We start from the raw sequence: 14,529 nt of genomic DNA on the forward strand, positions 1-14,529 counted from the left end.
TAGAGGCGGCCCGCCCCTGAATATTTGGACATCAAGCTTGGAATGTATAAGGATTCGTGTTATGCACGCTGAATGGGATCAAACTGCAGAATCCATCGATGAGATAGATCTTGCTGCAAATCCAGTAAGAAATTATTTCAGGTATGAAGGAATGCCGCATATCATGATCAGAAAATCAATGCAGCGTTTGTTGCCATGAAGTATGGCGGATATCCCTTATTTTCGATTACATACCCATCAACAACTTTGAGTCCTCCAAAGCTCCCAAGTTTAAATTTGCAGTTAAAGAAAATGAAGCGATTTTTGTTAAGCAAGATCTAGAGACACCACCGGCACGTGCTCAAATTTGGTTCGGAATCCAGCGAAAGTGCTGATCAAGCGAGCCAATAAAGTCAATTCGAGATCTCACCCAGCCTTCAAAAGATTAGGCGAACAAGTTCAAGCGAGCATATGAAAATGACTTAAGCGGACTGTATAAAATGTCACAGCCAGCGTCTCTAAACCTGATCTTTCTTTCCTTCCCCTTCTTCACATCATGAGCCGAAACAACGACGGTAAAAAGACTCCCCTCCTCACACATTTGGTCGCCGGTGGTACTGCTGGTTTCATGGAAGCATGCACTTGTCACCCTCTCGATACCATCAAAGTCAGAATGCAACTTGCCAAAAACGCTCAAAGAAACGCTGCTGTAGGCAAAAAACAAAACATCATCCAAACGATCGTCGATAGTCCATTATCTTACTAACCTTGCTGTTCTCAGGGCAAGCGTCTAGGCTTCATTGGCGTTGGTGTAAGAATTGTAAAGAACGAATCCTTCCTTGCCCTTTACAAGGGTCTCGGTGCCGTCATCGCCGGTATCGTGCCCAAGATGGCTATTCGTTTCAGCTCGTTTGAGCTGTACAAAGGCTGGCTCGCCGATGAAGAAGGCAAAACCAGCAGAACCGGCGTCTTCTTTGGTAAGTAGAACTATGAACAGATGCGAGACAAGGATGATCGGTCATTAACTGTTTCTATTTTACATAGCCGGTCTTGCTGCCGGTACCACCGAAGCTGTACTTGTCGTTTCTCCTATGGACTTGATCAAGATCAGACTGCAGGTAAGCAGCAAAGCAAAGCTGTGAAGCAAAGCTGCGCCCACTATGGAATGACGTCCTGACACGTGAATTGCTGTAGGCTCAACGCAACTCCATGGCGGATCCTATGGATATCCCCAAGTATCGCAACGCACCTCACGCTGCCTATACCATTATCAAGGAGGAAGGTATCCGCGCGCTGTACAAGGGTGTCGCTCTGACTGCCTTGAGACAAGGTATGGACCGCATACATGCGTGAGACAAATCAGACTTTTCTCATTACCCCGTGATAAATGTAGCAACCAACCAAGCCGCCAACTTCACTGCTTACCAAGAACTGAAGAAATGGGGTAAGAAGCTCCAGGACGTCGAGGAACTCCCCTCTTACCAGACGCTCGTCATTGGTGGTATCTCGGGTGCAATGGGTAAGTTCGGAAATCTCCGTTACTCGCCTTAAAAAGCTGACAAAGATTCTCTCTTAGGTCCATGCTGCAATGCTCCTATCGACACCATCAAGACCCGTATCCAAAAATCATCCGTGTCCACTGGCTCTGCATGGCAACGCTTCACCATTGTCACTTCTGAAATTTACAAGAAGGAAGGCTTCCGTGCTTTCTACAAGGGTCTCACGCCTCGTGTCCTCCGTGTCGCTCCTGGTCAGGCCGTCACCTTTGTTGTCTACGAAAAGGTCAAGGGTTGGCTCGAAATTATCCAGGGCAAGGTACAAGAGAAAGAGTTGACTGTGCTTCCCGCTCAGAAATAAGGTCGTATCTGCACTATCGACTTTGCAACCACGTGCACACACACAAACTCGAAGATTTGAAAAAAAAAATTCGACCTTTTACACACATCACTCCCAACTTTACGTATCCTTTCTTTCGTCTTTCTTAACTCTCTCTCTCTGTCACGTACATACGCCACCACCATTTCTCTCTCTTTTACTTGCTCAACAGACCTTGTAGTATTATCTTCCCCTTTGACAAGTAGATATTCCAAAAATTCATTATGTTCTTTTGCTTGAAATACATATAAAGACCAGGAGGAAAGAAAACCCCAAATTTTTTGATCTTTTGACTTTTGACTCCCTCTTCGCTGCCAAATGTCACAAAAACGACAGCACGCCGGAAAATCAGAATCCAAACGCAAGCGATCAAAGACGTACCACTGCGCCAAGGCAATTCTTAGCATTAAATATGGAGCTTCTTTCAAGATTGACAGGTTCTTTAGGAACGGTATGCTGGGAAGTCGTCCTTTTCGGTGCAACCAAACATGAGTGGAGTGATGGTGACATGCACCCGTGGTCGAGAGAATCGCGCTGCCAAGGAAGTACTTGATCTGTTTAATGAGGTGAATACAGTCCCTAGTCGCACGATCGGTGCCGGCTCCTAAACCCTTTGCCGACCTAGTATCTCGAGAGCTTGTATCCAGATGCAAAGTTGGAGGCCAGCGGCGACGATGAAAATGACGACCAAAAAGATGATCTGGAAGCTTCTATTGCCAAAGAAGTGGCTGCCATCAAAGAGGGAAAGAAAAACAAGATTTTTGCGAATATACCAATGAATCTTGATTGTGGTATGCATGCACACGCGATTAGAAATTCTGATTACTGGGTGTCAGCCCAATGCTTAACTTTGCATTGCAGTTATCTTCATCCGAACAAAGGCACCGGTGGAACCCGTACAGTTTGTCCATCACATCCTGACGGATATGAAGAAACATCAAGTGAAGAAGACTCGCTATGTATCACGATTGCTTCCGGTTGAAATGACATGTCAAGCCAATATGGATGACATTGAACGCGTCGCGAGGCAAATTGTTACTCCTAAATTTAATACTTCCAATGAAGACGGATCAATTACAAGTAAAGCAGTAAGTTGAGAATCGCATAATTGATTAATAAAACTATAACAAAGTTGCATGCTCATATATGGATATACAGTTTGCTATCGTCGCCCGCGTAAGGAATTGCACAAAAATTGATCGAAGTGAGGTTATAAGAACCATCGCTTCCACGATTGGTAAAGATCACAAGGTCGATCTGGGTAATCCGGAGCTGTCTATTATTGTAGAAATATGCCAGGTATCTTATACGATCTTAATATCTGCATTTTCAACTCTAAAGATGTAGTTTTGCTCACCGCGGTAACTTTAGAATATTTGCATGATGTCTGTTGTGAAAGACTTTGTAGAACTCAAAAAATATAACCTGGAAAGTCTGCTTGGATTAAATGATCCAAAAGGCAGCAAGGAGGATTCCAATCAATAAAAGCGGCTTTGGAAGAATGCTTATTTAGCCCATACGGGACAAAGAAAAGAAGAAGAATTGGTCGCCAGCAAGGGGTACTCGAGATTCAGAGAAGGAGGAAGCGGGGGAAGCAAACTGTCTATTTTCGACGCCTTGTCCATCGTCTCCCTCCTTCTCTTACTAGTTTTTTTATTTTTCTTTCTCTTTTTTTTCCTTTTGACTCTATTCTTTCATCGTGGACAATTTAATGGTTATAGGTGATATATTAGACCCGATCATCAGCGGGCCGCAGACCCATCGCGATGATCCTCCACCGCCTCAACCTTCGCATGATTCTGTACCCTCTTCGGCTTTGTCGTCCGATGAATCCTCCTCGCATGCAGCGACTCCCTCTGCACCGGCTTCTTCCGTATCTTCACCAGCGACAAGCAGTGCAAGTATCAACGGATTATATATGCGAGTCTAATGGTAGCTGACATAGTGCCTCGCGTATAGTCACCGAGTGAAAAGTCGCAACCGGCATCGCAACCGCATGCACCATCCCCTAATCCGAGCGAGGACCAGAACAATAATAATAGTAATAGCCAACCATCTACTGACAGCAACGCCAATGACAGCAAAAACAGTAACGGCAACGGCAACCATAATAGCAGCGACAGTAGCAATAATAGTGGCTCCGATAAAAGCACCAGCACCATCGCCAGCAGCCCTAATAACACTGACAAACAGCAACCGAGCAGCAGCCCTGCAACAGCTTCTACAAGCTCGCCCGATGAGGGTACAACAAAGAAACATAGAACAATTACCACCTCCAGCGCGACACCGGTGGTTGCTGTAGCGACTTCGGCAGATGGGAAGCTCTATACGTATACTTCAACTTCATATCGATCATACGCAACTACAATTCCGGATGACAGGGACAGCAGTGGTCTTAGCAACAGCGAGGAACCAGCTAGGTCTCCTGTTGGCGTGATCGGCGGTGTCGTGGGGGTCACATTACTTGCTGCTTTGCTAGGTTTGACTTTTACATAAGAAAATATAAACACATAGTAAATGAGCGAATATCAACTACGTTAACAGGTCTTATTGCATTCATTTGTGTACGAAAGAGAAACAAGGACGAACGACGACAGCGTGCCGCATCCGTATACGGTGAGGGCGACGAAGATCTCTTGTACTACCGGAGTCCGCAAACAGCCACGACGGCCACTTCGTCGCCAGAGATTACAAGCAGTGAAAGGCCCGTATCCATGAATAACAGCACAAGCGCAGCAGCAGCCAATAATCCAAGATCTTTGGTCGCACCACTTAGTCCGTACAAAGAAGACGACATGTACTATAACAACAATGCGGCTTCTGTAACAGCTGCAAGCAACGGGTATGCAGTTCCCATCACAGCGCTTGCTCCTGCTGGCTATTATCATGCTGGGTACGAGCAAGATGCTTACTACTCCGCGCCGCAGGCTACAGCGGCACCTGTTTTTACACATCCGTACATGACAGAAACGACCGCGAATGCCGCGAATGTTTATCGCACTGCTTCTCACGGTCATCAACCGCCACCACAACAACAGCCACCATGCACCCAAGCTGATTACGGACAGGTATCAGCTGCATACTACCAGCATTATCAAGACCCGTGCTACTACATACCGCACCTAACCGGACCAAGGGATGTACCGCATACCAAGGACTAGCGCTCTCCAACTAGTTGTTTATTGTTTTGATAAGCAGATACACAAGACATGTCCAAAATGCAATTTGATGCATGCTTGCGCTCAATGAATTTCCCGCACTAAACACTCCAATCTGACCCAAATGCCCGATATTGCCTAGGTCAGTGCCAGGCGGCAGATTCATGTATGTCGTTGTTTCTGGAGATGCTGCGTTTTTGTCATTGTTATAATTGCTGTTGGGTGGGGGACGAGGTGTTGGCCGAGGCGGCGGATGCGGAGGCAGGTTCTGAACGGATCCACCTGGAGGCCCTGGTGGAGTGTTATTATTCCCTGCGGGTGGAGGAGGTTGCTGTTGATGAGGTAGAGCTGGAGGCGGCGGCTGCGGTGGTTGCTGTGGTTTCGGAGGAGCAGGAGGTTGTTGCGGATGTTGTCCAGGCGGTGCATCTTTGGTAGTCGTCGTAGGTGTAGGGGTAGGAGGAGGAGCTGCAGCTTTCTCTGCCTGTGAGGTTGTCGTTGTGGATGCCGTTGTCTTCGTCGTTTCCGACAATGAAGTTTCTGTAGTATCGGTGGTAGTTGTTGTTTCCTTGGTATTATTTGTCGATGTCGTTGTGGCAGTCTCCTTGTCCTCGTGCTCTTTTTCGTCACGATGATGGTGGTGCCGTTGTGCTTCAAAGTGCTCTGCCTCTTCTACCATTTCTCGTAAACGTGTATCTGCCGCACTCTGCAAATCTGGATTTTTTCGAGTCTCTTCTTTAAGTATTCAACGACGGCTTCCGACAAGTAGGATCTTATATCCTATATCCCTCTTTCTCATACAACTTAATACCTTGATACTCTTGTGCAAGCGATGGAGACGACTCTTCCCGATATTTTGCTTCCTGTTTAACATGCGGCGACGCTGATCTTTCTTTTGACATGATACGGGGAAATCGGGAATAGAAGAAAAGAAAAGGATATTGTGTGTTTTCTCCCCCATTTCTCCACTTTGTTATCTTCTTAAACCATTCCAGTTTATTTTGCAACGGGGGTATCGACACTGCTATTATTCTTTGCATCATCTCGAAAATATCTCATCCGTCCCTCCATCATCCGTTCCACTGCGCGTTGGTTACCAAATAGCTGCGCTTCTGTCCGTGCACGTTCTAAATCTTGACTGGTGCGTATGTGATGCCGATCTATTGCACTCTTGAAGTTCGCGTGAGAGGATAGGAGATTGACAAAGTGCAGTATGCCGACGGTCAGTGCGACGCCTGCAACGATCGTGATAAATGTGCCGTTTTTCATGAATCGGGTATTCTCATGCGAGGACCAGGGCCCGCCTTTATAGCGAATATCGTCATCTGCGTCTGCCGTTGCCCAGTAGGCGTTTGTGTAGCTAGCTGGTCGATTACCTGGCGGCGGTTTCCATGGATCCCCACCGTTCCCGAACGATGGTGTATCCCATCCCAGCCCTGTACGAAGATAAAGCGATCGTTTGTTGGGATCTGATAACAATTCATAGGCGCGCACTACTTCTCGAAACTGATCAAGGTCTCCTGTCGCTCGATCTGGATGTAACGTTTTTGCCAGTTCGTAGTAGCGTTTCTTGATAGCTGCAGAACTCGCTGTTTCAGGTAAAGAAAGCACTTCAAATGGCGTTTTACTCTTTACAGACGCAAAGGCTCTTGAATGTTTGCAAATGCTTGGGAATCTGTTCGGTCGACATTGTGCTAATCGACGCTTGCAGCAATTTTTCCACAATGCAAGCATCTGTAGGAGCTGAAAAGAAACATAGATTATCAATGTTCTCCATATCAGATACCCAGCTGGAATCTGGTCCTGCAACTCACCCATTGTTCAGGTTGCTTCCGGGCAAATGATGTAGCGCTCTCTGCATTTTCCCTCCTGTGCATCCCTTTCTCTATTCTATGCTGTCTACAGTGTGAGACCAGTCGAATCACTTGCATAATAGCATAGCATGTTCGTGCACTGCAAGAGCGATCATGATTTATAAAGAGCACAGATAAAAACCAAGTTTATACGTCAACGATGAAAAATGAATGGTATACAGCAAACTAAACGCGAGCGTTCGGGTGCGGTTTGGCCTCTACGTTGATGATCGCATCGATCATCTTTTGGATAGCCGCTTCCTTATTTTCAGCGAACTTTGACTGGATTTCGGCAATCTTGGCATCGGTTTCCTGATCAACAATGCTGAGGCTCTGGTCTGATGCACCAGAGTGCTAAATGAGAAATGTAATTGTATTTAGTTTGAGGCATACTCGAGTAGATGATGCGTGCAGCCTTGTAAGATACCTGGGCAATGTAGTTTTGGTATTCCTGGTTCTTTTGAGCCTTCAAGTCTTCGATCTCCTTAGCTGCTTCCGAGCGCGCATCCTTGAGACGTTGAATACGGTCTGAAGTGGTACATGTCGAGTCAGTCTTGTCTGTTCTCTTCAGTTGTTAATGACTCAAAAGAGATGCTTACATTGCTTCGCCTTTTGGACGATTTTGGCTGCTTCGCGTTCAGCGTCCAACAGAGTGTTAATTCCTTGAGAGCTCGAGGCAGCCTATTCGTTACAGTCAAGTCAGATGTTCTGGAATACCCAGAATGCGCGAGCTTACCATGATGTTTTTTGAATGGAGGTGAGTTGAAAGACGTGCCCGAGACTCGTCAGGGGACAGGACGTTTCATGGTCGGAGCATTGGAAACAATACGCCGCCGACGTGTCCGGCAGTAAGTGCGATCATGCTGACCCATTTCTTACACTCTAGGATGCACCTTTCTGATATCTGAAGCTAATTTATGAGCTAAGAGAACATATATATGTTTGCCGTATGGCCGAAGGTGGACCCGACGTTCTCGGCGGGTCCCAAAGTCATTGAGATAGGCGGTTTAACGTCATGCCCATGACATATAAGTACAAGAGGATTTTGGTGCATAATGGAGACTTGACGCATATGTATCAGAATAAAGAGCTTTCTCACGGATATTGCTGATGTTTTATCCTCTTTTAACTGATATGTTCCTTTGCCGAAAAAGGAGGGTCTTCGTGTTCATAATACGCATCTTATCCAGACAACTCTGCGTCGCACAAAAAAAAAAATCCACGAATTTTTTACTCTCACAACTTGGCATGCGAGGTTTCTCTCTTCTCGCAAGTCTCGGACATAGACACATACAGGCAGTAAAGTTACTGCACACCAGAGCAATGCAGACACGAGTGCAATCAGTAGATCCTGCGAATTTTAATTTTGCCACAGTCGATTCCGAGTTTCCAACACTCTCTACGCGATCTGTCATTCGAGGCGATAGTGATCAGCGTGCGATCAACGATGCTGTGGAGCTTTTGAAAGCTGGAGAGGCAGTTGGAATTCCCACGGAGACTGTGTACGGCCTTGCTGCAAATGCGCTTTCGGCAGAGGCCGTCGCAAAGATCTTTGCGGCAAAGAACAGACCTCAAGATAACCCATTGATTGTCCATGTTTCTTCGCTTGAGATGCTAAAGAGCATTCTGCCCGACCAGACTGTGCCCAAAGTTTATCTTCCAGTTATACAGCGGTACTGGCCCGGTCCCCTCACTATTATACTGCCCACATCTACGCTTATACCTCCATCTGTTACCTGCAACCAGCCGACTGTCGCTGTTCGTTTTCCATCCCACCCAGTTGCCCGTGCACTCATCGAGGCTTGCGGCTTCCCTCTCGCTGCACCGTCAGCAAACTCATCCGGTAAACCGTCACCAACCCTTGCGAGCCACGTTTACGACGATTTGAAGGGCCGTATTCCGCTTATTCTTGATGGTGGACCGTGCGGTGTAGGTGTCGAAAGCACCGTACTGGATGGACTGCGGACGCCACCTGCCATTCTCCGACCAGGTGGCATCACATACGAGCGACTATGCGAACTACCATCGATGAACAGCCTGCAGGTGTACAGAAAAGACTTTGTCGACAAGCAACTCGAATTAGCACCCACGACTCCCGGTATGAAGTACAAACACTACTCACCCGAAGCTAAAGTGGTTCTCTTTGAGCATCGCGAAGGCGTGAACTTTGGAGACCGATGGAAAAGGGAATTGCACGACCTCGTCAAACATGGTGCTGCTGCTGTAAAACGCGTCGGAATTCTCGAAACTGTTCGCGACGACGAAGATATCATTAAGGAAGCCCGTCTTGAGGGTGGCATTGAATACATCTCCTTGCAGATGGGACGTCACGGCCAACCAAAGGAAGTGGCTCGAGATATGTTCAAAGGTTTGCGTGAGCTAGATGCTCGCCAGGTGGATCTGATCTTCGTCCAAGGCATTCCTGAAACGGATGAAGGCATGGCTGTGATGAATCGCCTTCGCAAAGCAGCATCGAAAACTATAGACTTGTAGATAGCATTGTATTGTAGATATTCTTCTAGAGAACATTCATCTTGCCCCCCTTCTTTTCTTCTTAATATCTGTAAGGTAGTTTATTTTCTTGTACTCGTCGTTGTCGTAAATCAAGCATATTTGCATTTTCTGATAGATGTAAGACCCATGTGCTATATTTAGGAATGATTTATTTTTATATTATTGACTGCTACCGGTTAAGATCGCCTCGGCGCAAAGGAACAAGAAATGCCACAGACGGACGATGCAGATCACTTTATGGCAAAAAACATCGACACAGGTAACTGAACTTGGTGCTGTTTGATGCGTAGCTTCCAACTCGATTATTTCCTTTTCGTAAATTTCCGCACGAGTCAATGCCTGGTGTAGTACATCGACTACTGCTTGGCCGAATCTCCAGCCCCGTACCCAATTTATGACGGGGACTATATCCTCCTTGAACACAACACTGTCCTGATGTATGCTTGTTCCGTATCCATGCTGACACGATTGTTGATCGTGCGTCAGCTCCATGCTTGTAACCGGTGCTTGATACGCTGCTTCCGAAGAACAAGTGGGATCCCAATAATGTATCATGTGCATAGGCTTGTGATAATTTATTGATGACTGATAGTACTGAAGTTTCTGATGAGGTTCGTGGTAGTATGAAAACGATTCGTCCGGAAATCGCTGTTGCTGTGGTTGCTGCAATTGATAACGATGGTGTTCATCATGATGATGGTAGTAATAAACCGGCGTCTCGATATCCTGTGTCGTGGTATGGTCGCAGGGACACCAATCGTAGTCATCGTCCGATATCTCTTGAGCTTCAAGATCATGCACATCGTATTGCGATAAGCTCTCTTCCTCATACACTGTATGTCCCATTTGATGCTCTGACTCGCATTCGTCGAGATAAGCCGGAGACGCTGGATACCAAGTTGATTCCTCCTCGCTAGAAGTTTCATAAGCAGCATACCCGGGCTCATGGTAGTCTTGGTCTAAAGAGATCCCGTTCAAGGAAGGGCCATACTGGTTTGGCGTTAAACTCTCCACAGAGTTTACCCTGCTGTTACCACTACTGCTAACACCGCTGTCGCTGCAGTCATTGTTATCCATGTAATCCTCCCAGTCGCAAGCCATGGTCTCAACAGGCTGTGTAAACATGGTATCCTCGCCAGCCAAATAGACTGGAGGCTGAACATCCACGACACCTAGCAAGCTCAATTGTGTCTTGGCATATATGCTATGTAGACACCGCATCTCCAAAAATGAGTAGGGCGGGTGTCGTCTGTGATGCATCCATTGTTGTCGAGAGAGCTTTTCTATCGTAGCATAATATACACGCATGATGGTCTGCGGGTCGAGTCGTGATTGTCGATCAAGTGCAACAGTAAACTCTCCTGCATCTTGTACGAAGTAGGGCGGCATCCCATCGCTCGGCAAATGTTGACTTTTCAACGGCACAGCCGCTGATGAAGATGAATTCTGTTCCGGTACCGCTGAACCAGGTGCGCACAGCATCACAAATTAAAGGGAAATGATGAACAAGAAGAAAAGGAAAAAAACGGTATTAAACATGCAGCGAAAAAGTGCCACTCTGTTCAAGGATTTGGAACTGCACTGCTGCCATTTTTTACAGACCGGTTCGGATTGCGTTCTTTGACACCAGGAATTTTCCACACGGCATGGATCCTCTCCCTTCTCATAGGTCTTTGCAGCGCTGACTGTCAAGCGCACTGTTAAAGCAGTTTCAGATACAGTGTTACACAAGACTGAAAGTACCAAATGTCGGGCACTATATTTGAATATACTCATTTCTCGTTTTTAAAAATAGTTTTTAGCTGCCACGGTAGGTCGTGTAAGAGTAAGGACTGAGAAGCAAAGGAATATGATAGTGTTGTTCTGGGTGGTCCAAGGCGAAAACAATCTATCGTAACATTTCTCGTCGTCAGAGAAAACGTTGAGCTCGGATATGTAAGACTGTCACGTACCTGGACGTAAGGATAGAAGCATTTCTCGCCTATAGAATCAAAGAATGCTTGTGTCTCGAAAGTGATTCTGTATACACCCCTTTCAACCTTGTAGTCGCCAGGCAACAGGTCTGGGCAGCGGCCATCGTCATTTGTTTGCCTATCGCAACAGCGAGTTACAGAGTCAGGATGAAGCTAAAACACTGCATGCGAGCCAGACATACGATGTGGATAATATGTTGAAAGCGCCGTTTGAGCCGATCTTTTCGAGTTTGACCTGGACGTTTTTACCAGGCTTGCCCTGAGAAGCGACGAGGACATGGCAAGTGATAGGGCTCTTCTTTTGGGTGGACATGGGCTATTCATACTTTGAGTAAGCAAGGCATTTACTACGTGGAGCAGAAGAGTAAAAGGAACTCACTGAAATATGATCTTTTATGGTTGCAAGTCGTTTCTGAGCAGACATGCTAGAGAAGAAAAAGAAACGAAGCCCGAAAATGCGAGCCGTTTATACCACCGTTTGGGGAGTCCTAAAATCATTACCAATCTGGGAAAGCTCAGAAAGGATTATTTACAGCCCAAAGCAATACTTCTGGACGTATCGATGACGTCCTCTAGTCATTGAGCTCGGTCTCGAGTTAATGTTGCCAGTTTCCATGAAGACTCTCGCGACTCTTATGATGTTCATGCATCCAACGATATCGCGTCCGAACATCTATGTGATTCTGATCCTGGTTTTCGTCGTTCTGTTGAGGGTCCATGGGAGATGAAACGAGAAGGAAGAAAAGTGGAAGAAAATAGAGGAACATCAGGGTTGCGTATGCGAAGGAGAATGAAATGGCTTCTATGAAACATTATTTCTCTTTGAAAACTGTCTCAGAGTTTCCTGAATTCTTACGTATCGAACCTCCATGAAGCTCTTTATATACATATGTAATATACATTATCGTTCATTCTGGTATATAAACTCTTTATGTACTACACTTCTCAAGATAAAAGTAATTTAAAAAAGAAGAAAGCCAGTTTATATTTAAGCGCAGATCAGGCTATTAATTTGGGCAGCTTTTTCACGAGCAAAGCATGCTTCGGCATCTGATTTTTTTGCATGATTACACTCTTGGCTTGTCTTCGTATAATCGACTAAAAAAGGATAAAAAAGGATAAAAAAGAGAGAGACTAGGTGGAGCAGCATTGTCGTGCTGCTATTGTCTATTAAATTTTGCATTGGATGCTTGTATGTATCGCCTACTCTTAGCCTACTTTAACATATATTCACAATTTCCTTCAGAGCTATAGCGTAAGACTGAGCGTTAGGTGTTAAAGAGGCCATCGCCTCATTCTCGATGAATTTTCGGGAACTCAAGTGAGTTACTCAAATAACTATTGTTGCAAGCGTATCAACAGAAGCTAGAAAAAGGTTCTATATGCATTGTGAAGATATAGCAAAGCTCATGTGCATCTGATACTTGTACACAGGATATCAGGGGCAGATAAAATGACTTGTTATAAGCAAGCTGATAAATTCTGTTGATGGACTGGCAATACTTTCTAGTCTCCAACCAGGTACCATTGTCTTCAGCCTTCAAACATTATTAAGTGTTTTGCAGCTGGTGATTCTCTTTAGTTTATTCTATGTCTTTCAAACAGTATACTCTACACGGCCTTCGATGGCAATTTCTGGGAATGCATTTGACTATCTCGTATGCTATGTTGGATTATCTCAAGACCTCATTCGTCGAATTTCACCACCTTCTTTGTACGTGTTCAAACAATGGCATCCAGGCGAGCATGGACCTCGAATATGCTCGATATCATAGTCTATGCGACCAAAGCATGTTCTGGTTCTTCATTCTGCCGGACTATTTCACAGTTTTATTGGACTATTTCATAGCCTTTCGCTGAATTTGACCACAGACTCTTTAGGCGTGCCCTGTTTGGCTTTCGGAGTAACATCAAAAACTGCCTTGTGCCCGTTCCGTCGCGCATAATATGGGTGGCACACAAAGTACTGAGCAAGGTCGACACGGTTTCCATGTCTTGAGGGTACAATTCCGCGAAAACATTTACTTACTATGGCAGCTCATTCTCACATGCATGAAATCCGAAAAGGTGAAAGAGAATTCGCCAGCGCACCAGGCGGGCATCGATCAATTCTTCGATTATATTGTTGGAATCGATGGCGTCAGTGTGGTAGGTTCTCAACAGTGTTCATCGCGACTGTTAAAAGCTAAGTCGACAATTTAGGATGACGGGGATACGCAAGCATGTCTTGAGAAGCTGCAGCAGTCTGAGGACAAGCCATTAAAGTTGCAAATATATTCTAGCAAAGACCAAGAAATGCGAGGTAGGATTTGAAATCAAATGATACGTATCTATCTATTCTTTCGCCTATTCTAATCATGGAAATTGGACAGATGTTACGATCGTACCTAGCAAAAAGTGGCACGCTGGCAATCCTAGCGAAACGAGTCTGATAGGTACATAAACCGAAGCGAAGGATAAGCATTTATTGTTACAGTCTTGTATATTGATAATTACGTAGGATGCTCAATACGATACTGCTCATACGAGAGAGCTGGTGAGCTAGTATGGCATGTGCTGGACGTTGCACCGAATTCGCCTGCTGAGATGGCAGGCATCATACCGCATACAGACTATATCATCGGCAGCCCCAACATGGTACTCACGAGCGAAGAAGATTTTTATCACTTCATTGATGAGTACCTTGGCAAACCATTACGGCTGTACCTATACAATTCTGACTGGGATAGCTGTCGCGAGGTATGCTACCGGTTTCCTCTTTTCCATCGGAAGAAGCGTCTAATTATCGTATATAGGCAATAATAGTACCAAATCATGATTGGGGTGGCAATGGATCTCTTGGCTGCGACGTAGGATATGGATTATTACATCGAATTCCGCGAAGATCTGGGAGAAAATCAACATCGTCGCAGAAAGAGAGTGCACCACAGGATCAGACGCATACAGAGTCACCGTCGGTTTACAGCAATACCATCTTTAGCTCTGCAGATTTCGAATCTGGGCGATCATCGAATGAAGATCAAAATGCTTCTGAAGAAGCGCCTCGAGAATCAACAGAACATTATGTACCTGGAAGTAGCAATTCTGCCCAGGCAGCGCTGCTGGAAGAAGCGCAGAATACCGCGCTGCCAGCATCGCCTACTGTGGAGTAAATTCCTGTGCAACATAGCAATTTGTGAA

At 45.7% G+C, this 14,529-nt stretch overlaps 10 protein-coding genes across 10 annotated transcripts; 5 read left to right on the forward strand and 5 right to left on the reverse strand.

Annotated features, from left to right (window-relative positions):
- Nucleotides 1-535: 535 nt before the first annotated feature.
- Nucleotides 536-1,836, forward strand: VTP01DRAFT_6441 (uncharacterized protein; the record flags this gene model as incomplete). Its single annotated transcript, XM_069385343.1, has 6 exons — nucleotides 536-688; nucleotides 761-956; nucleotides 1,024-1,097; nucleotides 1,174-1,309; nucleotides 1,373-1,498; nucleotides 1,556-1,836. 6 exons carry the CDS (start codon nucleotides 536-538, stop codon nucleotides 1,834-1,836), a joined length of 966 nt encoding a protein of 321 aa, XP_069242814.1.
- A 336-nt stretch (nucleotides 1,837-2,172) lies between these two features.
- On the forward strand, nucleotides 2,173-3,339 carry VTP01DRAFT_6442 (uncharacterized protein; the record flags this gene model as incomplete). Its single annotated transcript, XM_069385344.1, has 6 exons — nucleotides 2,173-2,247; nucleotides 2,301-2,420; nucleotides 2,480-2,645; nucleotides 2,716-2,942; nucleotides 3,013-3,153; nucleotides 3,226-3,339. The coding sequence occupies 6 exons, from the start codon at nucleotides 2,173-2,175 to the stop codon at nucleotides 3,337-3,339; spliced, it is 843 nt and encodes a 280-aa protein (XP_069242815.1).
- A 226-nt stretch (nucleotides 3,340-3,565) lies between these two features.
- Nucleotides 3,566-5,015, forward strand: VTP01DRAFT_6443 (uncharacterized protein; the record flags this gene model as incomplete). Its single annotated transcript, XM_069385345.1, has 3 exons — nucleotides 3,566-3,751; nucleotides 3,814-4,333; nucleotides 4,399-5,015. 3 exons carry the CDS (start codon nucleotides 3,566-3,568, stop codon nucleotides 5,013-5,015), a joined length of 1,323 nt encoding a protein of 440 aa, XP_069242816.1.
- A 10-nt stretch (nucleotides 5,016-5,025) lies between these two features.
- On the reverse strand, nucleotides 5,026-5,911 carry VTP01DRAFT_6444 (uncharacterized protein; the record flags this gene model as incomplete). The annotated part of the gene is made up of 2 exons (XM_069385346.1): nucleotides 5,026-5,723; nucleotides 5,821-5,911. 2 exons carry the CDS (start codon nucleotides 5,909-5,911, stop codon nucleotides 5,026-5,028), a joined length of 789 nt encoding a protein of 262 aa, XP_069242817.1.
- A 94-nt stretch (nucleotides 5,912-6,005) lies between these two features.
- On the reverse strand, nucleotides 6,006-6,743 carry VTP01DRAFT_6445 (uncharacterized protein; the record flags this gene model as incomplete). The annotated part of the gene is made up of 1 exon (XM_069385347.1): nucleotides 6,006-6,743. The coding sequence occupies one exon, from the start codon at nucleotides 6,741-6,743 to the stop codon at nucleotides 6,006-6,008; it is 738 nt and encodes a 245-aa protein (XP_069242818.1).
- Nucleotides 6,744-7,048: 305 nt separating this feature from the next.
- Nucleotides 7,049-7,601, reverse strand: VTP01DRAFT_6446 (uncharacterized protein; the record flags this gene model as incomplete). Its single annotated transcript, XM_069385348.1, has 4 exons — nucleotides 7,049-7,216; nucleotides 7,290-7,390; nucleotides 7,462-7,543; nucleotides 7,599-7,601. 4 exons carry the CDS (start codon nucleotides 7,599-7,601, stop codon nucleotides 7,049-7,051), a joined length of 354 nt encoding a protein of 117 aa, XP_069242819.1.
- Nucleotides 7,602-8,185: 584 nt separating this feature from the next.
- On the forward strand, nucleotides 8,186-9,355 carry VTP01DRAFT_6447 (uncharacterized protein; the record flags this gene model as incomplete). The annotated part of the gene is made up of 1 exon (XM_069385349.1): nucleotides 8,186-9,355. The coding sequence occupies one exon, from the start codon at nucleotides 8,186-8,188 to the stop codon at nucleotides 9,353-9,355; it is 1,170 nt and encodes a 389-aa protein (XP_069242820.1).
- A 180-nt stretch (nucleotides 9,356-9,535) lies between these two features.
- On the reverse strand, nucleotides 9,536-10,858 carry VTP01DRAFT_6448 (uncharacterized protein; the record flags this gene model as incomplete). Its single annotated transcript, XM_069385350.1, has 1 exon — nucleotides 9,536-10,858. One exon carries the CDS (start codon nucleotides 10,856-10,858, stop codon nucleotides 9,536-9,538), a length of 1,323 nt encoding a protein of 440 aa, XP_069242821.1.
- Nucleotides 10,859-11,174: 316 nt separating this feature from the next.
- On the reverse strand, nucleotides 11,175-11,662 carry VTP01DRAFT_6449 (uncharacterized protein; the record flags this gene model as incomplete). Its single annotated transcript, XM_069385351.1, has 3 exons — nucleotides 11,175-11,264; nucleotides 11,329-11,467; nucleotides 11,532-11,662. The coding sequence occupies 3 exons, from the start codon at nucleotides 11,660-11,662 to the stop codon at nucleotides 11,175-11,177; spliced, it is 360 nt and encodes a 119-aa protein (XP_069242822.1).
- A 1,634-nt stretch (nucleotides 11,663-13,296) lies between these two features.
- VTP01DRAFT_6450 (uncharacterized protein) lies at nucleotides 13,297-14,501 on the forward strand (the record flags this gene model as incomplete). Its single annotated transcript, XM_069385353.1, has 6 exons — nucleotides 13,297-13,350; nucleotides 13,417-13,497; nucleotides 13,552-13,651; nucleotides 13,722-13,784; nucleotides 13,850-14,088; nucleotides 14,145-14,501. The coding sequence occupies 6 exons, from the start codon at nucleotides 13,297-13,299 to the stop codon at nucleotides 14,499-14,501; spliced, it is 894 nt and encodes a 297-aa protein (XP_069242823.1).
- Nucleotides 14,502-14,529: the final 28 nt, after the last annotated feature.

Source organism: Rhizomucor pusillus, assembly GCF_041956525.1.
Source record: "Rhizomucor pusillus strain CBS 183.67 unplaced genomic scaffold VTP01scaffold_3, whole genome shotgun sequence".
NCBI lineage: Eukaryota > Fungi > Mucoromycota > Mucoromycetes > Mucorales > Lichtheimiaceae > Rhizomucor > Rhizomucor pusillus.